Raw genomic sequence first — 20,793 nt, forward strand, 5'->3', positions numbered from 1 at the left:
TCAGGTGTTGCTGTAGTACGGCTCTTCGGCACTGGAAGCCATTGGCGTTCCAGGCTTAATCTCTTAGGGAGGCATTGGCTACCAGAAAATCAAACACAGGCTAACGGATTGGCACCGGTTTCGTGAAACGAGCCTGGGCACCCAAATCACGGACATTGAAGACTGGGCGGATAGGCTGGTAGAGGCAACTTCGCAGGCTACCACAGAGGTGGAAACGGAAAACACCATTCAGCGTATGGACCCTCACCTTGCTCACATGATCGAAGCGAGACAAGCATTACAGAAGAGATGGAAGCGGCAGAGGCACAACCGCAACCTCAGAAAGAGGGTAGCGGAGCTGAACCGCAGCATCGAAAAATACAGCAGGCAGCTCTGCGCTCAACAATGGAACGCCATCTGCAATGAAGCGGACGGGCAGTTACACGCTGGCCGAACGTGGAAGCTGCTCAGGCACCTGATGGACGAATCCAAGAGCAAAGACTACCAACAGCACAGACTCTCACAGATTGTCTACGCTACCACCAAGCAACTCGGAGAAGAGGAGATGTGTAAACGCTTCAACGAGCGTTACCTCCCCAGCACCCCGAGCGAAACGCACATAGACTACCAGGGACCGCCCAACCCTCTGCTCGACAAGGATATTGAAGAGTGGGAGGTTCGCAAGGCGGCCCAAGACCTCAGCTGCAAGTCCGCAGCCGGCGCTGACCAAATCACCAACAAGGCCCTGCGAAACCTAAATGACGAGGCCATAACGGCCCTCACCAACTACTACAACAAGTGCTGGCGCGCCGGAACACTACCCAAGCAGTGGAAGGCAGCCAGAACAATCCTAATACCAAAGCCGAACAAGCCACCCGGCATTGAGAATCTGAGGCCCATCTCCCTCACTTCGTGTGCGGGAAAGGTATTGGAACATGTCCTAAACAACAGGTGGCAAAGGTTCCTAGAAGACCGGAACATGTACCCGCACACGATGCTAGGGTTTCGAGAGAAGCTCAGCACCAAGGAGGTTGTATAAAACTTCTGGAGTGGAGGCCGCCCATAGCGGGCAACGCGGGGAGGTGAAGCCGGGCGAACTGGTCGGCGGCCATATTGCCATGGGTAGAAAAGGCGCTGCGCCGGCAGGGACGCTAAAGTGCGGTCGCGTTTTTTTGGCTTTACAAGGGAGAAAACGATGGTAAGCTAGTATATCGATTACGATATTTGAGGGCAGACTGAATTTTGCCTTACGCGTAAGGTTTTGACGTAAGATATGGTTCAAGCAGCGAGTTCGCCTGTGTATATCTTACGGTGGTCAACAGAGCTGTCGATGCGGGAAAACGCGCAGTGCTATGCTAAAGGCACCACCCCTGATTTTATTTCAATAAACGTTTATTCGGTATAGCTAAGGCTATAGACCGCCCCCTTAACATTAAAATTACCTCATGTTGCGCGCCATGGCAAGAGATTCCGCGTTATAAGGTTACTATTAGCCGTGATTTCACGCTGGAAGTGCGGGACACGCGAAAGCGCGATTATTTGACGCTTGTTTCTTTTAGCGGCGTTGCTAGGATTAATGAATGCTTATTCATTAATGATTAATAAATAATAACGCAGTAGCGGCTCGAATGGTTTTTAAGCAGTACTGCAAGAATCATATCCATCAGGATATTGCAATCTTTATATGTAGTGCAAATGCACGTTTTCTGGTTTAAACAACATGCCCAGTTTTGCCCTTGCCGAAGAAGACCAAATTAAGCACGAGCTTTTGATTGATTGATTGGTCGGTTGATTGATTCATTGTGGGGTTTAACGCGCTGACGCAACGCAGGCGATGAGGCGCGCCGTAGTGGAGGGCTCCGGATTGATTTTGACCACCTGGGGAATCTTTAACGTGCACCGAAATCTCGTTCACACAGTAGTTTTCGCTTTTCGCCTTCACCAGAAAAGCGGCCGCCACGGCAGGGAATCGAACCCGTGTTCTATGAGCAGCACGGCGCATTAGCCACTGCGCCAACGCGGCGGGTCTATTTCCAGCTTTTCAATCGTATTTTGAGAAATGGATTTGGCACACACTGAAGCACATTAAAGCAGGTTTTTTTTTATTACGCGTGCACTTTACAGAAGGCATGGGACAAAATTAAGGAATTATGAAATGCGTGAGAACACACAGCAAAAAAAAAAAAATCACATGGCACTCAAAAATATACCTGTTACTCTAAGGAATACAATTTAAGGAAACGCAAAACAAAGTATTTACAACAAATCTCAGAAATTATGAAATGCCGAAGAATATTAAAAGTTTACATTAACCGCGCACGTTGGCACGATATTTGCGTGCTATTGATAAGAAAACTACTCGCAGGAGGTTACTCAATCACATTCACAACCTCGTTGACCGCGCAAGTTCGGACGCGAGCAGCAAGAAAATCATGTGGACGAAAAACGCGGAAAAGCATTGCGGTGCATCAAAAACGTCTACGAAACAGCGCTAACGAGAAACGTCAGTGTATTCACGTATGGCCGGATGTAAAGGAAACATATTAAACAAGAGTGCATTGATTTTTGACGGTAACTGCCTTAGCAATACTCTGCATTTAAATTAGTGCGGAAAAACAATTTGCGCCCCACATATTTACAAACATGTGATTTCGCGCAGCCAAGCGACTACAGGAGCACCACAACTACGAGCGAAAACATTCGCATATCTGCGTAAACAAGCGCGTACGGTATGCTCAGTAAGCGGACGGCAGGTGCTACGGCAAATTTTCCTTTTACATCACGCACAAACGGCGGGCAAATGTGCACTCATAACGTTATAATACTAGTAATGCCCTCGAAACCCAAAACAAACAGATACCCTCAGTACTTACAGATGAAAGGTGATCCCCGACGCCTTCTTCGCGCGATTAGCGCAGCCAAACGCGACGCACGAGCAGACCATTTCTGCTTTCTACACCTTTGGAGCATCCATCCGCGAACGAGGATCGAACGAACACGAGTTCTGCTCTTTGGCAAGAGAGAACTCGGAAGAACGACACATGGGGCAAAAAAAATGTCATTGTGTCTACTGTTTATTTTAGTTGTTAGCGCCCAAGAATGTAAATAATTACCAGATGTGTGCGCCCCCGGCGCACGCACGGGCGACTTGCGAAGCGCTTAACTAGAAACACGGGGAGCGGAGCATAACCGAAACCACATGCGGCGAAATGAACGCGCGCAAGAAAAGCTCGGTGCGCTTGAAGGTAGCCGCATGAGAGAATCAACTTGCAAAACAGAACAAAAGAGAACAAAAAAAGAACGGAAGCAAAAATATAACGTAACCCGCCGCAAAAACAAGTACATTATGCGGCGAATGCAATGCGTCTGCTGCTCCGGAACGAGTTTTCTACCCACGGCAAGATGGCGGCCGTCGGCGTCAGTTTTCGAGAACCATCTCCACTCCAGAAGTTCTATACAACCTCCTTGCTCAGCACGCAAGACGCCATGCTGCTAATCCAGCACGAAGCCATGGACACCACCACAGTCAACACCGGGAACAACCGCGCCATCCTCGGCCTAGACCTACAGAGCGCCTTTGACAAGGTACGCCACTCTGCGATCCTGGCTCAAGTCAACAGACTGGGGCTCGGAGAGAGGACCTACAACTACATCAGGGACTTTCTGTCACACCGCACGGTGATGCTACAGATTGGAAACCTACAAATGGAAGAGCGGAAGCTGGGCAGCATCGGCACTCCGCAAGGCGCAGTCATCTCGCCATTTCTCTTCAACCTGGTGATGATTGGAGTCGCCGAACGCCTGAACCAGCTCCCTCAAGTCAAGTACACCATCTATGCGGACGACATTACCCTCTGGGTCCCCGGGGGTGGTGACGGCCACATTGAATCCACACTACAAGAGGCAATCGACAACATCGAAGACTGCCTGAAAGACACGGGACTACGATGCTCTCCGCAGAAATCGGAGTTGCTGATACTACCACCGCCCGGGCGCCTCCGCAAGCGAGCAGCGGAGGACGCCAAAAAGATCACGCTGCGCACGGGGGACGGCACAGTCATACCCCACGTGAAAAGCATCAGAGTGCTCGGCATGCACATCGAAGCCAGCCGCAGCAATACAACCGCAATCGACCGCATGGTCACCAAGATGGGGATCGCAACGCGTCTCATCAAATGAATATCTACGCGCAAACAGGGAATGCGAGAAGCTAACCTGCTGCGCCTCTTGCAATCATTTGTCATGAGCCACGTTACATACGTTGGTGCGTTCCACTACTGGAAACAACAGGAGAAGGATAGGATCAATGCGGCCATCCGCAAATCCTACAAGGCAGCACTGGGGTTGCTCAACAGCACGAGTAACCAGGCCCTTGCCGAACTGGGGGTACACAACACCCTGGACGAGGTGAGTGAAGCCCAGCGGGTCTCCCAGCTCGAACGCCTCGGTTCCACCAAGACCGGCAGGGCCATCCTCCAGAGGTTGGGCCTCAACCCACCTCAAGTTGACCAACATCAAGATAGGATCGTTCCCATAGAGGACGACATCATTCGCAAGATCAAGGTGCTCCCCTTGCCGCGGAACGTCCACCCGGACAGGAACGCGGAGAGGAGAGCGGCGCGAGCCCGAGCGCTCGCCGAGGCACACAACAGTGACGAGGGGGCAGTATACGTGGATGCAGCCAAGCACCGCGACCGCCCCAACACATATGTGGTGGTGGTCGTACGAGCCACCACCGGGGAACTAATGAACGCCTGCAGCATCAAGGCCCGAACTGCCGCGCAGGCAGAGGAGGCTGCCATAGCCCTGGCGCTAGCGAGCAGCCCCACAATCACCACGGTGCTCAGCGACTCGAGGACCGCAGTAGCAAGCTACGCCAGGAACGCCGTGTGCGGACTGCAGCGAGCCTGCTCCCAGAGCGCAAGGAGACTACAACGCACATCCGCTGGTTCCCCGCACACGTGGGGGGCATTGCGGGTGGCACCGTCAACCGCAACGAGGAGGCGGACGCCATCGCACGCGAGCTCGCGCACCGTGCGGTGCCCCCCTGCCCATCGTCTGCGGCGGACATCATGGAGCCCCTGACCAACTACGGGGACATCCTTCACTGGCATCGTGCGGGAAGACGCGCCCTGCCCCCACCTCACCCGAGGCTCAAGAGGGGCGAAGCCGTCCTCCTCGTCAACTACAGACTGGATCCGTGCTGACTCCAGCGCTCGCGCGCCACGTGTGCCCTGGAACTTACGAAAGTGCAGTGTGCAGTGTGTGCGCGTTGGTGACTGCAGACCTGGCCCACATCATGTGGGGATGTGAAAGACACAGTGCAGTGGGGAGCCCAAAAAAGCTACCACCGGACATTATAGGACTCGTGAGCTCACCAGAATACGAGCGGCAACTGCTGGCAGTCCAGCGGCTCGAGGCTGCTCTGGCCCGGCAAATGCGAAAAGGAGACCCTCCTTCGGAGGGGACTCGCCGAGTAGCCTGAACCGGTGCGCAGGCATAGCTGCGGGGTCTGCTTAGTACATAGACAGGGGGTGGCGAAGCCCTGCGTGGCCTGGCCCGCCTCACCGCCGGAAATTTTCCATAAATGACATTTTCTCTCTCTTTCCCTGGGTGCTTCCGTCATAGGATATTGCCACAGAGATGTAGTGATCGCCTTTCATTCCTTTGTTGCGGCGACAGGCCGGATGCCCTGCTAGATAGCTATGTCTTCATTCGCAAGCTTTTCCCCTGACAATCCTGTTCTATCCAAAGATTTCTTTTTCTACTCTCAATGTTTTTTCTCGTACTTCTTTTTTTTCTTTCTTTGTCTCTAAAATAAACCAGGTCACAACCTAATTATTACAGGCATCTTCTTGGCCAATCCCCCGCGTGGGTACGCGCCATGACATAAGGATCCAACCAACCAACCAACCAATTTGAAGGTGATCGCTTGGGTGGCAATAAACAAGTATCAGCGCCATGTTACGGGTTGTATCAGGTTTTTATCATGCCAGAGAAAATAAGGGCAAGGAGGCACTGCTTCATTTATTTCCACAATTCCGAAAACGACCTCTGCGTAGGTTAAAATGCCCGATCATGGATGCTCCCGCGATCGCCTTGAAATTGATCCCAACAGTACGTGCAGCACGCAGTGCGTTCTGGGATTTTGTGCTTTGTGTACTTGAAAGAACAAGACGCTCGCTGACATGGATTCTTGGTTTTGCGTCTTCTTTATCTGGGCCACTTGACACCGATGCGCATTTTCCCCACACAGCGAATGTCAAGCCGCCCAAGAAGCCATAACAGTTGACAGGGGCCTCCCTCGAAATTAAATTATCATTTCAGCAGGTAATGGCTGGAGTTGACAGACGTGTGCCTGTTTTGCAATCACCCCTAATCCTTAGAACACTATTTGCTTCGATGTCACCATTTCTCAGAGCGAAACAAAACAAACATGCCTAACTGGCCCATTCGAACGCATTCGACTTGGACACAGAACTTCCGCACTTCTGTCATTCTGTGCTAGCAGCCTAGGTAAAGCAAGTAAACAAAAATGACTCCCTCCTTCATGAATACATCATGGCCACCGGAAGACTCATATGCTGATAAATACAACCATGAGTGTTCCCCGCCGCTGAAGAGCGTATGTGTTGTTTGTCCCTTACCCATTATAATTCTCCAGTTCTAAAGAACAAATTTTAGCTAATTAGATCAATCTCAAGCCCTGGCCAATCCCGTTCGTGGGTATGGGCCGCTATTACAATACTCTATTTTACTGTACCCTAATGTACTGCGGTTCGCGTCACTTGTTCAGCGTCCACGTAGCAATATAACTACCGGCACAGCAACTGGACTTTGTGAAACCACTATATAAGAGAACTGAAGGTCATGTCCCTCCTCTGGTAGAAAAGAGGACACAAGGTCCCAAAGGAGAAGAAGAAGAAGAAGAAGAAACGGGACAGCCGACCTGTCGCCGTAAAGCCCACAGCGTTGAAACGCCTTCGTCACCCAAACCAAGTAGATTTACTCCATCGGGGAACGGCAGCCCTAGCAGCCGCGCCTCAACTTGGAGCGTCGTATCTTGAACCACGCAGGAGGGCCAGAGGAATCAGGCCATTTTACCTGATAAGATTGTCACTGGGATCTCCTCCTGACCGAGAGCAGGCAACGGACTCTAGTGTGGTGAGTAGACACTAGTGCTTTGCCTACACTTTCTGGTTGTCAGCAAGCCTTAATTGGCACATTCGGGTTACCACATCGTGCCCAAGCACGATCTGGTAGTGGAACGCGGCGCTCTCTTTCAAGCTATGCATTTTGGCCACCCCCGATAAAATATACAAGCCTGGGAGCAATCTTTCTGGCATGGACTCTTTTGTATTGGCCATTTTTGTTAAAGAAGTTTCATGGGGCACTTAGTGCAGCTGTAGAACGAACTACTTTTCTTTTACACCTTGTGTCCTCTTTTCTACCAGAGGAGGGACATGACCTTCAGTTCTCTTATATAGTGGTTTCACAAAGTCCAGTTGCTGTGCCGGTAGTTATATTGCTACGTGGACGCTGAACAAGTGACGCGAACCGCAGTACATTAGGGTACAGTAAACTAGAGTATTGTAATAGCGGCAAAAGTGGCACCGGCAAGTTGAAGCTAGAAACCAGGACCTACGCTAGGGCGCTGCTGTTGAATACCTGAGCGGATGTAGTATAGTGCATATAGTATCCGCATTCGAATCGACGTTCAGGGGTTCAAATCCCGGCGTATATCGTTTTGTTTTTTCTGTACTTGCATGGAATGCCCTTCAAATTTGTTACAGCAAAGCTGTATACCTATACCCCCCCCCCCCCAATGGCTTCATCGGCAGGGGCAAAATTGTTCCCCGCGGGAAAAAACACCAAAGCGCCAAGACCCAATACGCCCAGCGCATGCGTCAGGCTAATCGTGCATACAGAATGAGCTCAGAATGAGTTTACGAAGACCACAAAACAAGCATAGAAACATAGGCGCCTGTGAACAACGGAACACCCCCCCATGTGTAGGAACCTGGTAAAGATTATGATTAACTTTGAAAGCTAGGCAGGACTCGTGTCGCAACATTTGCCGCATCTTCGGACACATTCCTGCCGCTGAAATATTGTTACACGCGTTATCTTTGATCCCCATGGGGAACGGCGTCAGTCGCGCGCAGCCACAGAGCAAGGAGGACCAGCTAAGACTACCAGGGTTGACCAACTAAAACTCATAATCAACAAAATGGTGGTAGTGCAAAAAAATGTCACGTTATGCGAACTGACCAATGATCCTGGCGGCGGCTCGGAAAAATAGAAGAAAAGAGTGCCGACACTCCCTACCCTTATCTATTGACACTAGCATAGCGCTGGCGACAAGCCCACCGAGACGACGAGAAACATTTCATGCCCTACTCCATCACCATTGGTCGTGGTTTACAACAACTCCGCTGGACATCCACTTTCGCAGGGCAGCATGTCGATCAATTTTTTTCAAAGCAGACTTGAGGTCGGGAATATTCCTATACTTTTACTGCGGAGCTTTATTACACTAGGTATGTATACATTTTTGGAATCTGTCTAACCAAGCTAACCATAACCCCGTGTCTTTAAAGCGCGAGGCGTTCCATACAGCGAGGCGCTCGTGGTTGTGCGTCTGTTTGTTTGTGTGCTTGCTTGCTTATACCGGCTCGAGAGGCTCCAAATGCATTTGAAGCGCGAGGCGTTTCAAGCCTAACGCGGAAGGGGATCGCCAGACATTTGTAAGCATAACGCAGAACGGTATCGCAAAGGAAATTTTGAGAACGCGGGGCGGAAGCAAGGTGTTTATATAAAAAGGGTTTTCGAACATGGCGAGAAATACAAATAAAAAATGAAGCACAAAAATTATGTATAAACTATTTTAATTCTTAAAAAAACTTTACTCGCGTACTCAAATCGTCTTAACCGCTTTACTTTTACATGTCTTTGTGACGCTAACACAAACGTATGGTACGATGCCGGATCAACTTGTCGTGAAACTATATACGTGAAAGCCCTCTAAGTTGTTGCATCCATTTCAAGAGAAAAATAAGTCTCGGTCGCCATTGTGAGGGGGGGGGGGGGGGGGGGCTTGCCTATGCTCCATGCATCCCCGAAGAAAGCAAATTTGTCGGGAAACAGTGCTACCCCTTCACCCTCCTTCCTTTTTACGGCAGAGCCCATCATGCTTTGTGTTGATACGTCCTTGAAAGAACAAAATAAAAAAAATGTGGGGAGCTTGATTCCCGAGATCGCTGGCGCCTGCGATGTGATGTGGGAAGAGCTCAGTAGTCTGAATACGTACAGTCGTGATACATTGAAATACTAACAACGGAGCGCATGGTTTTCAGTACTTGCCGCGCGTCCTAGCGACGAGCCGCGTATGCGTAGTAGGAACAAGTTACGAGAGTTTGTGACCAACCTTGGTATGGAAAGACGATCGGCTTACTGTCATTCGTTCCGTGCTCGACATGAAACAAAAAACAAAGGAACATAGCTGCATGTGCCGTTCCCCCTCAGCGAAGCGACGAACTTAGATGACGCTCGCGTGAGCGGGCGTCGACCGCGGAGGGAAGGCAACGAAAATGCTCACACACCGAACGGTGGTCTTTCGATGGCGAGGTTGAGCGCGAACTCTTATAGCATGTTCGTACTGCGCATACGCGGCATGTACTGAAAGCCACACGCTCCGTTGCTCGCCTTTTTAATGTATCACTTCTGCACGTGTGTTCTGTGAGCCAATGTTGCCGCTTCAAAGCGTGCACGACCTGATGTTCGCTACTCTCCACTTCTTCTTCTTTTTTTTTTTTTTTTGCAATGAAAGAACTGACGCATGTTAGCAATGTCCCGGGAAGTGTAGGAAATATAATATATTCCAGCTCACTCTTACAAGTCTGCCTCTTTCGGCAGGGAAAGAGAGGTACTGGGCAAAGCGTACAACCGTCACGCCTTCCCTATGCCTCACTCAACCACTTTGCCGAGGGCAGATACCACTGACGTACTACGCTAAAAATATCTGCTGTCATTAATGCCTCTTCTACTACCTCCGGAGTGCGGATCGTTGCGGAGGCTATGCAATGGGCCGGCCAGTCGACTACTGCCACGGAGAGAGAGAGGAAGATAGAGAGAGAGAGATAAAACATTTATTGAGCGTCTAAAGTGGGTCTTGTGCCCCGTTGGGAGTGGTTCCTTGTTCACAAGAGCACATATTGCGTCATGGCCGCCTGCGCCCGCTCGACCAGCGCAAGCGTGGCCGCCAGTATGGGGATGGTCATCAAAATCTCCCATTGTTCTCTAAAAGAGGGGTGGGGTAATGGAGCATGGTGGCCTTTCTGAGCTAAAGTCATCATCATCATCATCATCACAGCCTATGTAGCCGCGTTGGGAGTTTCTTATCCCGCACGCGACGAAAGAACCGTTGGCAGGTGGAGGGAGAAAGCTTTGCTATAAAATATGCGGCACCAAACAACGCCTTTCCGCAACACATGTAGGCAAGGGACGTGGTTATGAAACTTTTTCGCGGCGCAGCACCCCTGTAATTCTCACCTGGGTCGCATGCATCAGGTCGTGTCTTAACGGTGTCTAGAGAGTGCGCATTGCTGACCAGAACATGAAAACATCCGTTGGTCTGCAAAGTTCGCGCTAAGAACACATTTGTAGATGGCTTTTCAATAGAAATAAGCGGACACGTATTAGCATCATGTGATAGTGTTCGGAATTGCTAGCGATGGGGAACACTCTTAAAGCTTTCAGGCTGTATACATGCCGGTTTTCTTAGGGTGGGTCGGACGGCTATGCAGGAACGTGGATTCAGCGATATCGACGATCTTTGCAGGTTCGGGTTAGGCGACGTTGGGGAGGTGCTCTAGGTGCTCACCGATGCCTCCATTCTGTGACACCAGCATCCTTTCGACAGACAGACAGACAAAATAAATGGCTTTAAAATAAAATAAAAGCCCAACCCGTACCGCATACGTATCACGGGTGACGCCACTTAAAAATAAACAAACTGGACCGAAGTCAAAGAGTGTTTTTACGAGAGGAAAAGAAGAAAGAAAGAAGAAAGAAGAGAGATCTATCACGCGAAACCAAGTCAAGGGAGGGGACGGAAGGCAATCAGTGGTATTTTTTAAACTATTATGTGGAAGCTCGGTTATGAGTCAACATGTCGGTCTTCATACATGTGATCTTGATATGCAAACACAAATGCAGTTTAAGTGCTTCCTCGATGGTGAAATTTCATGCTCAACTTTGACTCTTCTTGATCTTCTGTCTTGATCTGCCGTCTTCGTTCTCTGCCGTGATCCGATCTTCATCTTCCCCTGTCCTGCTGTCCCTTGTGTCCTGGTAGCCCTTCTGTGAAACTCAGAAACTGATTACTTCCCCCGACCCCCCTTCCCCGTATTTTTCCTCCCCTTTACATCATATTGAATCTTGATGTTACTGATGTTCCAACCTGAACTATCTTAGTTGTGGTTTCACCTTGTTTCTGTTACTGATATCCCTACCTGAGCTATCTTGATTGTTGTTGCAACTCGTTTTTTACGAAAATTTGTTAGACTTCCACTGCTTCCCACTCCTTCAACTTATACTCACTTTATAATTTGTACTGCCTACTTTATTTCACTCTATTGGTCTTATGTCGTGTTTATCGCTCATTTTCAGTAATATATGATTTCTTGCACCCCGTTACGCCATTATATCTGCCACCTAACCTCAGATATTTTCCTTAAACCTTACTGTACGTATACAGTTGCACCCTTTCACAATATTCTTTTCCCATCCCCTTTGTAACCCTTCCTAATTTCCTGTGTGCATCTTTTTACTTGGTCTTCTATTTTTGTTATAAGAGCACTAAAACACCAATGGGTCCTCAATTGTAATTGAGCCCTCCTGAGTGACCAGCCCTGGTTGATATATTCCCGTTTTAGTCCCTGCCCACCCTGTTTATAATACTTCCCACCACTCTACTACAATTCCGTGCTCTTCTTGAACATACCTCCCACGGGGGAGCTTATTTGTCCACCTCTTGCCATGAAATGCACGTTCCCGCCTAGGTCTGCCAGGGGGTCACCTACTCAGACCAACTCTGCTTTTGCAGTTACCTCCTTTCATTTTTTTTCTTTTTCCGAGTTATCCCCAGGGTCTCCGGGAATTGTTGCGCACACTCGAATTGGAGCATTGTTGTACCTTGTGCAGTATTGACAGCCTTAAGCTGTGCTACTGCGAAAGACCACCTCCTCGAGAAGGAATAATCAAAAATCCACTGCCCCACCTCTATCGTCTGGTGGCCACGTACTTGGTCGAAGTTTTGAGGGTGATGACCCACCCTGCGATAGAGGCTTATTCCTATTTGCTCCTTGTCTTTTTTCCCCCACTTCCTGACCCCTTGTGAGACCGCCACTGTAAAAATGCTTGCCAGCCGCCTCAGGAGTCTCTGGTTTCATTACTTTGATGTCATTTTTTTTTCAAGTGTGGGTTGGCCTTCTTTCGGTGATCCTTCCAGTTTTATACCCACGTTGGTTGATGGATATAAGTTTGCCATGTCGAGCCCCTGGGTGGTCTGGTGGTCTTGTGCGGCAGTGAACCGTTCCTCCCCCTCAGGGAGTGAAATCAATAGTGAGCATGGCGGAATACCCATTAACCTATTCCTCTTTAGTTATATAATTTTATTAATCTCTTCTACCATTTGTGCAAGGAACTCCGTTAGCTTTTCGTCTTTTATTATTTCTTGTTTTTGTTTGGATAACTGATGCTTTAGTGTCTTCTTGAATTTACCTCTAAGGGATTTCGTCCTTGGACAGTCGTCTAAGTAATGGTCAAAACTGTTAGCTTCTTTTTTACAACTGCATATTTTATCATCTCTAAGCCCAATCCTTTCGACATCGAGTAAATGGAGCTTTCAATAGCTCCACAGTCGGTCTCACACCAGAAATCTCGATTCCTCGGATACTTCGCGGAACTGGCATTCATTGAGCCCTTGAGAATGTTGTGCCACACGGCCGAGCATTTTAAGATGCCGATACCCTTGCCTTACAAGGGATGGCACCCATAAACTGTTGTTACCATCATGTTTTTAATGAAATCCAGGGCTCGGGGGTGTAAGGTAGAGAATCGGGAAACGGCCGGCGGTAAAGGACATGCGGCTGCTGAATCGATTGGAATTTTGGGGGACAGTGTTTACCACAGGCACGTGATCTGGCGTTTCGTCGAAACAGACGAATCTACGTGACCAGCACGGGCACTAGGCGGTGTACGGCATGCATATAGTGCGGGCGGTTAGAGAAGACAGTAGACAGTGTATGAAGCTTTCCTCCTCCGGACAACAGGTCAGCGTGGTTATGATTCTTGTGGTAATGACTGGTTATTACATCAACGTTGATAGAAACTTCTTGATGCAGGGTGATGTTCCTGCGCGCTGCCTCCCGGTTGCACCGGTACCAGCTCGTGTTCGTGCTCCTAACAGCGCTCAGCGTGCCGTTCCTCTGGAGTGCCGATCACTATCTGTGGTCTGCCGGATGTGACCGGGTTACGTCGTCCTCGCCGGCTCAAGATAATGCCAGGCGGGTCGTCGCTGCCGGCCTCTGGGAGCGACCGACTCCCGTCGGTGACCGCATCCGGACCGCGGGCTGCACCATACCACAGTTCGACCCTTTCGACCCGTCCGTGAGGCGCTACTTTCGACCACGCCCCCAGCGTCACCCGTGTTCCGGAAAGCCAAACTTCCTGACCGTGAGGTGCAGCAGCACTGTCTTTCTTGGGTCTATGGGATCGTGTTTCGGCGGTTATGCATGTATGTATGTATGTATATATCATGGTGTCAAGCCAGACCCGAACGGAAAACCGGAACTGAAGCGGTATTTTTATCAGGAACTGAACCCAGACCCGAACCGTTATTTTTTGAGTCCCATAAATCCGAACCGGAACTGAACTGAAAGGTAAATAGCGGATATCGTTCACGCCAAACCTGTTCAACCATGGGCAGTTAATTGCGCGGTCAACGCTATTCGGAGCTTTTTTTCTATCCCGCACCATCAACTTCGTTACTTCTCACGTACTTCTCTCATAAGCAGAGTCACAACACTGTCTGCGCTTTTCGCAGTTCGAACATGAGGAAACGTATGCGAACCAATGTTACTGCTGTTAGTAGCGCGATCAGAGTGCAACGCTGAGCAGAACGAAATGACCCACTCTTGGCCGCCTGCAGGCGATATAATAGATCATAAGCATTATTCGACCAAGCGCTGATGTTGGGTCACCCTCCCTGTGAAGGGCCTTCAAGTTGAAATAGCCCTGAGCTTCACTGGCCACCCGGTCCTCACGACCAAACGATATGAAACATCAATTCTGCCCTTCTTCGCTGCGACTGTGTAGGGAAAATTGGGCTGTGCTGCGCAAAAAGAGGAAACCGGAAATGTGCCTCCTTGTTGATTTTTTTTATTTGCTTTAAAAGTCATGCAATTGTCAAGTACGATGGATCCGATTAAATTATCCGATCTGTCAAAACTGATCAAGAGAAAAATTGGCCGCGTATCTGCTTCTTTCGTTGCAAATGTCGTCAAAAGTCGATAGTCCTTATCGACTTTTGCCAAGTAAATGCCTCCCTTCGCTTTCCCGCTCACCTCTCATGTTGTTCCTCTTGCGTCGCGCTCCTCCCAAGGTAAAGACGCCAAAGGTTTGCTTAAATCATTTTAAATTTCCCGCGTTCCACTGCTCCAAACCGGGTGTCTCGATGCCAACGCTGCCGTACGGCGAAGACGCGCGTGAATCGAGGCGCCCTACTTCCACGTTTATAGAACCACGTTTCCCTAGTCCACGTGCGTTCCAAGCAGAATGTGGAATCTATCTAGTGGAACCTTTCGTAACTCTTGCCACTTGATTTCTTCAAATATCACCTGAAGCTATATGGCGCGGGCGACAGCAGGCGACGCCGGAGTGATATTTTTTTCTTCGGTTGATGAAGTATTTAATCTCGCCAAAATCAAACATGCACGATTTTTATAAAGGAACGCTCCAAATATCACTTCTGTATTAATTTGTTGTCATATACATGCGTAATGTCTTGTTGTTCTTCAACAATATTGACAAGTATGAACATTACACCGGAATTAGACGGGCACATTTAGCTGTGACTATATAAGACTATTGCGCAGACATTGTTTTACTTTGGCCGGGTGGCTGAATTGAGTCACAGACAGACAGACGGACAGACAGACATACAGACAGACCAAAATTTCTGGGCTTAAGTTGCCCAAGAAAGACTATCGTGTTTAATAAAACAAAATACGTTCGTTCATAAAACATGACTGTGAACGAGGAAACCCTGCAAAAAGCCGGAAGCTTTAGAGCATCTGAGAGAATGCTAGCCATCGGAAAAGACAGGATGTACGCACTCAGAGATGACCACGGAAACATTATACACAACTTGGACGAGATAATTAAGATAGCAGAATGATCCTACCCCAGGCTGTTTACCAGGGACGTTAGACCAGGGGTAACTACTGAGAGGGCAAGCTGAACTTGCGAAGGCACCCACATCTGCTTTGTCAACCGGAATCACGTGACCAAAATTGAAAGCCAATCAGAAAAGACTTCCGGCAAATTCTGAGTTCTCTGGGAATTTGTGCATTCGAGAAAAGGACCCTTGGTTGCTTTTTTTTTTTTTCGTCAGCTACAACTTTCGCGGCGGCATATTGCCCGCTCAGTCGTACGTCCTTCAAATGCGGCATGACCAACGTGAGGTACTATGACGCACTGCCTGCCTTTTCACCGAACATTTGCTACCACAGGACAGGGAGGATTTCGGCTTCCTCGTAGCTCGTAGGCGGGTTATTGCACAGTGAAGAATCGTTTAAGAATCCCATTGTCATGCCAAGCACAAGCCAAAAGCGGGGTCTTCCCATAAGCCCCCACGATGACATGGATTACCAGGTGCAGTTACCTCAGTAGTATACTAAGAAACTCTATGGCCTACGCCGAGAAGTGGCGAGAATCGCAGACAGCCGGCACAAACGCAATGACCACATCAGGCGGAAGAAGCCCCTCTGTCGTCTGCTACGGTGCTGCGCTCACATGTTCGAGTGTGAAATTCCCAGGCTATCACAAGCTGAGCGGCACAGCTAGGGGAGCGCCGTAGCAGACGACAGGGCGGCTTCTGCTACCTCATGTGGTCAGTGCGCATGTGCCGGCTGTCTCCGAATCTCGCCAGTTCTCGGCGCTGGCGCTTCGCGAAGCGCAGCAGCTACGGGCTCGCCGTGTCCCTTTAACAGTAGACCGCACTGTACATAGCGTGCATGTGTGTAGAATTCTTGTTAGGGTTCAGCGACTAAAGTAGTAAAGCCGACGATCCGCACTGCTCACGCAGGTCACACGTCGTGTAAAAGTGTACTGTCAGGCTTCCATAGCCTTACCTATTTTATACTTTAAACGTTAAGCATCGGAAGTGGTTCGTAGCACCTAGTAAGCAATTACGTACGAACAAGGCGTTCACTGGAGTCGCTGTGACAGGAATTGTGACGTGAACTGGTTGTTATATGGACTTCCTGATCGTGCCTACTGCATAGGTCTTGCGCAATATATCAGCCTTCTGCCAGAAAAAAAAAATGGCCGCGTATCTGCTCCTTTCGTTGCAAATGTCGTCAAAAGACGATAGTCTTTATTGACTTTTGCCAAGTAAATGCCTCCCTTCGCTTTCCCGCTCACCTCTCATGTTGTTCCTGTTGCGTCGCGCTCCTCCCAAGGTAAAGACGCCAAAGGTTTGCTTAAATCATTTTAAATTTCCCGCGTTCCACTGCTCCAAACCGGACGTCTCGATGCCAACGCTGCCGTACGGCGAAGACGCGTGTGAATCGAGGCGCCGTACTTCAACGTTTATAGAACCGCGTTTCCCTGGTCCACGTGCGTTCCAAGCAGAACGTGGAACCTATCTAGTGGAACCTTTCGTAACTCTTGCCACTTGATTTCTTCAAATGCCGCCAGAAGCTATATGGCGCGGGCGACAGCAGGCGACGGCGGAGTGATATTTTTTTCTTCACTTGATGAAGTATTTAATCTCGCCAAAATCAAACATGTACGATTTTTTATAAAGGAACGCTGCAAATATCACTTCTGTAATAATTTGTTGTCTTATATATGCGTAATATCTCGTTGTTCTTCAACAATATTGACAAGTATGAACATTACACCGGACTTAGACGGGCACTTTAGCTGTGACTATATAAGACTATTGCGCAGGCATTGCTTTACTTTGGCCGGGTGGCTGAATCGAGTCACAGACAGACAGACGGACAAACAGACATACAGACAGACCAAAATTTCTGGGTTCAAGTAGCCCAAGAAAGACTAACATCTTTAAAGAAATGATACACGCTTGATTTTTGCGAAATAAATACATCAACTGCAGAAAAAAAAATTCACTCCGGCATCCCCTGCTGTCGCCCGAGCCACTACAGCTTCTGGCGTGATTTTAGGAAATCAACCGGCAACAGTAACGAAAGGTTCCACTAGATAGGTTCCACGTTCTCCTTGTAACTCATGGTGTGTAGGGCAACGTGGATCTATCAACGTTGAAGTAGGGCACGGCGATTCGCGTGCGTCTCCGCTGTACGGCACTGTTGACATCGAGGCACCCGGCCTGGAGCAGTGGAACGCGGTAAATTTAAAATGATTTAGGCAAACCTTTGGCGTATTTACCTTGCGAGGAGCGCGGCGTAAGAGGAACAACATGAGAAGTGAGCGGGAAAGCGAAGGGAAGCATTTACTTGGCAAAATTCGATGAAGACTATCGTCTTTTGTCGCGATTTGCAACGAAAGGAGCAGATACGCGGCCAATTTTTTATCAGTCATTTCTTCCACTAATAACGAGCTATGCTAGGAAGCTGCCTTGCCGATCCAGACATTTTGTAAATCAAGATGGCTCAGCTAGTTACGCGTTCAGAATATAAAAAATAAAGATTGTGCGATTACCTGCGTTACTACTTTTGAGGAAGAGCATAGTAGGCTGTGCTGTTTCATCCGTGATTATAACCGTATGAAGATGATTCGTTCATTGTGTGTACATCTATCAGGTGGTACGCTCGCTGGTAACGTTTTTCGCTTTCCCCTGCTCCGTATATTTGAAACGGTTTTACACTTTTATGCCGAAGTTTTTTGTCAGTTGCGCATGTGACAATTGCAAATTTTCGCAGTGAATCTTAGACAAAATTCGAACACCAAGGTTCAGTAGGGATCAACATACATTTATATTCTCCTCATGGCTAGAGTATAACAGCTGCATGGAGGTTAGAACGTTCGAAAAGCTAACAGTATCATTCGCTTTTCTTTCCTCATGCAGGGCTGGCTTCCCTTTTGTAGTTGAGGACAATCTGTTGGCTCACAACGTGCATCCCAATGACTTAGTTTGCACCTCGAAAGAAATATACTTGAATGATTCTTTCGCAAAACCGGACAGTGTCTACATGGAAGGAGGCCGTGAAGACATTTCTTTCGACAAGCCGCTCGACAAAGAATTTTTGTTCGTCGAATGCGCCACAAGGCAGTCCCCGGGCTTCCCTTTCCACGAACAGTTCCTCCTCAACCCGAAGCTTAAAACACGCACCGAAGAACGGTGCCGCAATGCTCGTCGACAAACGCCTCACAACCTCAGTGTCCTTGTGCTTGGTCTAGACTCCGTGTCGTATTTGAACTTGGACAGACACCTGCCAGAGACGGCACGGTTTATGCGTGAAGAACTTGGTGCCTTTGAACTCCATGGATACAACAAGCTTGGTGACAATTCTTACCCGAACCAGGTTCCGCTCATTATGGGTCTCAAGGATTTTGAAGCCAATAAGGCAGCACCTGACGGCTTTTATGACAAGCTGAGCGCGCAGTTCATCTGGAATAAATATGCTGAGCGGGGATACAGGACAATGTTCCTGGAAGAATGGCCTTACTACGGGGTGTTCAACTACTTCAGAAAAGGTTTTCGCCATTCGCCTGCAGACTACTACCTGCGGCCGGTGATTATGGCCATGGATGACTCTCCGAGAAACACAAAGAACTGGGAAAGCGTCCGCTGTTTGGGACCTACCATGCCCTTCGAGGAGCTACTAGACTATCTGGATCGCTTCACTCGAATGATGGGGGATCGGCCCTTTTTTTCTTATACTTGGATCAGTGAGATCACGCACGACTCCCTGAACAGTGCGGGTTACGCTGACGCTCCCTTCCGACGGCACCTGCAGTCTCTGCGCGAGTCGGGTGTGCTCAATCGCACGATCCTCGTCTTCCTCAGTGACCATGGCCTTCGCTTCGGAGACGTGAGGGCGACTTACATAGGAAAATTTGAGGACCGACAGCCGTTTGCTTTTCTCGCCTTTCCGCCTTGGTTTCTAAGTGCAAATCCGGAAGCAGAGCGCAGCCTCAGGGTAAACCAGCAACGTCTCACCACGCATTTCGATGTGCACGCCATGCTCGTCGAGCTTCTCGATTACCCTCGCCTCAAAAAGCCCAACACAACGTATGGGCTGAGTCTCTTGCACGAGGTTCCGGGCACCAGAACGTGTGCGGAAGCGTCCATCGGACCTCACTGGTGCACATGCAGCGCCCGGGCCAACGACACTGTGTCGGAAAAGTTCGCCGCCTCACTGGCTGAGCAGCTTTTGCAGAACATCAACGAGAAGGTTTCCCACAAACCACGATGGTGCTCCCAGTATATGCTGCTTCAAATGATGGACGTTACGGTGCTCCAGCCAACGGTGGCTGAGCGAGCAACCAATACCACCCATTACTGGGTCACAATCAAGCTATCACCTGGTGAGGCGGTTTTCGAAGGCACGGTGCGTGCACAAGGGGACAACATGACGGTGCTGAAGGAAATCAGCCGCTGTAATTGGTACTCTGACTCGTCCTACTGCCTGCCGTACACTTGGCTCGGGAAGTATTGCTACTGTCGTCGGACGTTTGGGGACGTGATTTGATAGGGGTTTGCTGAACTGGTTTGCTGAACTGTTGGTGTTGAAGAGTGGCAACGTACTCAGTCAGCACAGGCATGAAGAAGCGCGGAGTGGCTCAAAAAAATGTTAGGGAAAGTTGCAGACATCAACCGAACCACGAATCAAAGCTCGGAAGATAGGCTTCTTAGAACTTTTACGCTTCTTCAAACAACCATCCTCAATATGCTGATTTGCTCATCAAGTGTGATATACCTACTACAAGGTCGTTTTGGGCCTCAGGGCGTACCCCTATGCGCCGTTGGCCGTAATATTTCTTAGCTGCAGTGTGGCGGACATGTAGGAGCTCCGCGTTAAGGTTATCGACAATAATATCTTTTCCTAACAAAGTCGCATGTATATTAGAAAACGCGGAGCCTAGGCGGGCTGACGCTTCTTATACAGTGGCCCAACACACCCTTGACCTACTGCATATCCTGCCTTTTGAGCTTGTGACAGCGTCTGTCGCTCTAAAAAGGTGTTCTTGATGTCAATAACTGCCGCTTTAGGCAGTGCCTCTGATTGATTTCAATATATGCCACCATACCACAGGATTTTTAATCCTGACGAGGTCGGGATGTCCCACGGTTTCGTAACAGACGTCTATCATGTGTAACATTGTTTGATGTGTCCTTATGTTGTCTTAAGCGACTTGCTTTACATTTTGAAAAGGTCGTAGATTAAGCCGTACTGAAGGTAGTATATGCGAAATTACTCCTATTTTGTCCTATGTGTGTGATTTTTGTGGATACCGAAAAATAATGGGCATTGTGTGACTTACAGTATGTTAGTATTTGTTTGGTAGTTGTTAGCTTATTTGGTTGGTCACGATTGATAG

The 20,793-nt window shown here is 49.0% G+C and overlaps 1 protein-coding gene across 1 annotated transcript; it reads left to right on the forward strand.

The window, feature by feature from the left end:
* The first annotated feature begins 256 nt into the window (after positions 1-256).
* Positions 257-20,299, forward strand: LOC144146307 (uncharacterized). The gene is made up of 3 exons (XM_077678267.1): positions 257-777; positions 13,386-13,721; positions 18,317-20,299. Exons 1-3 carry the CDS (start codon positions 257-259, stop codon positions 19,941-19,943), a joined length of 2,484 nt encoding a protein of 827 aa, XP_077534393.1. The 3' UTR covers positions 19,944-20,299.
* The last annotated feature ends 494 nt before the right edge of the window (positions 20,300-20,793 follow it).

Source organism: Haemaphysalis longicornis, unplaced genomic scaffold (assembly GCF_048455015.1).
Source record: "Haemaphysalis longicornis isolate Haplotype H1 unplaced genomic scaffold, Haemaphysalis longicornis Haplotype H1 scaffold_7, whole genome shotgun sequence".
Lineage (NCBI taxonomy): Eukaryota > Metazoa > Arthropoda > Arachnida > Ixodida > Ixodidae > Haemaphysalis > Haemaphysalis longicornis.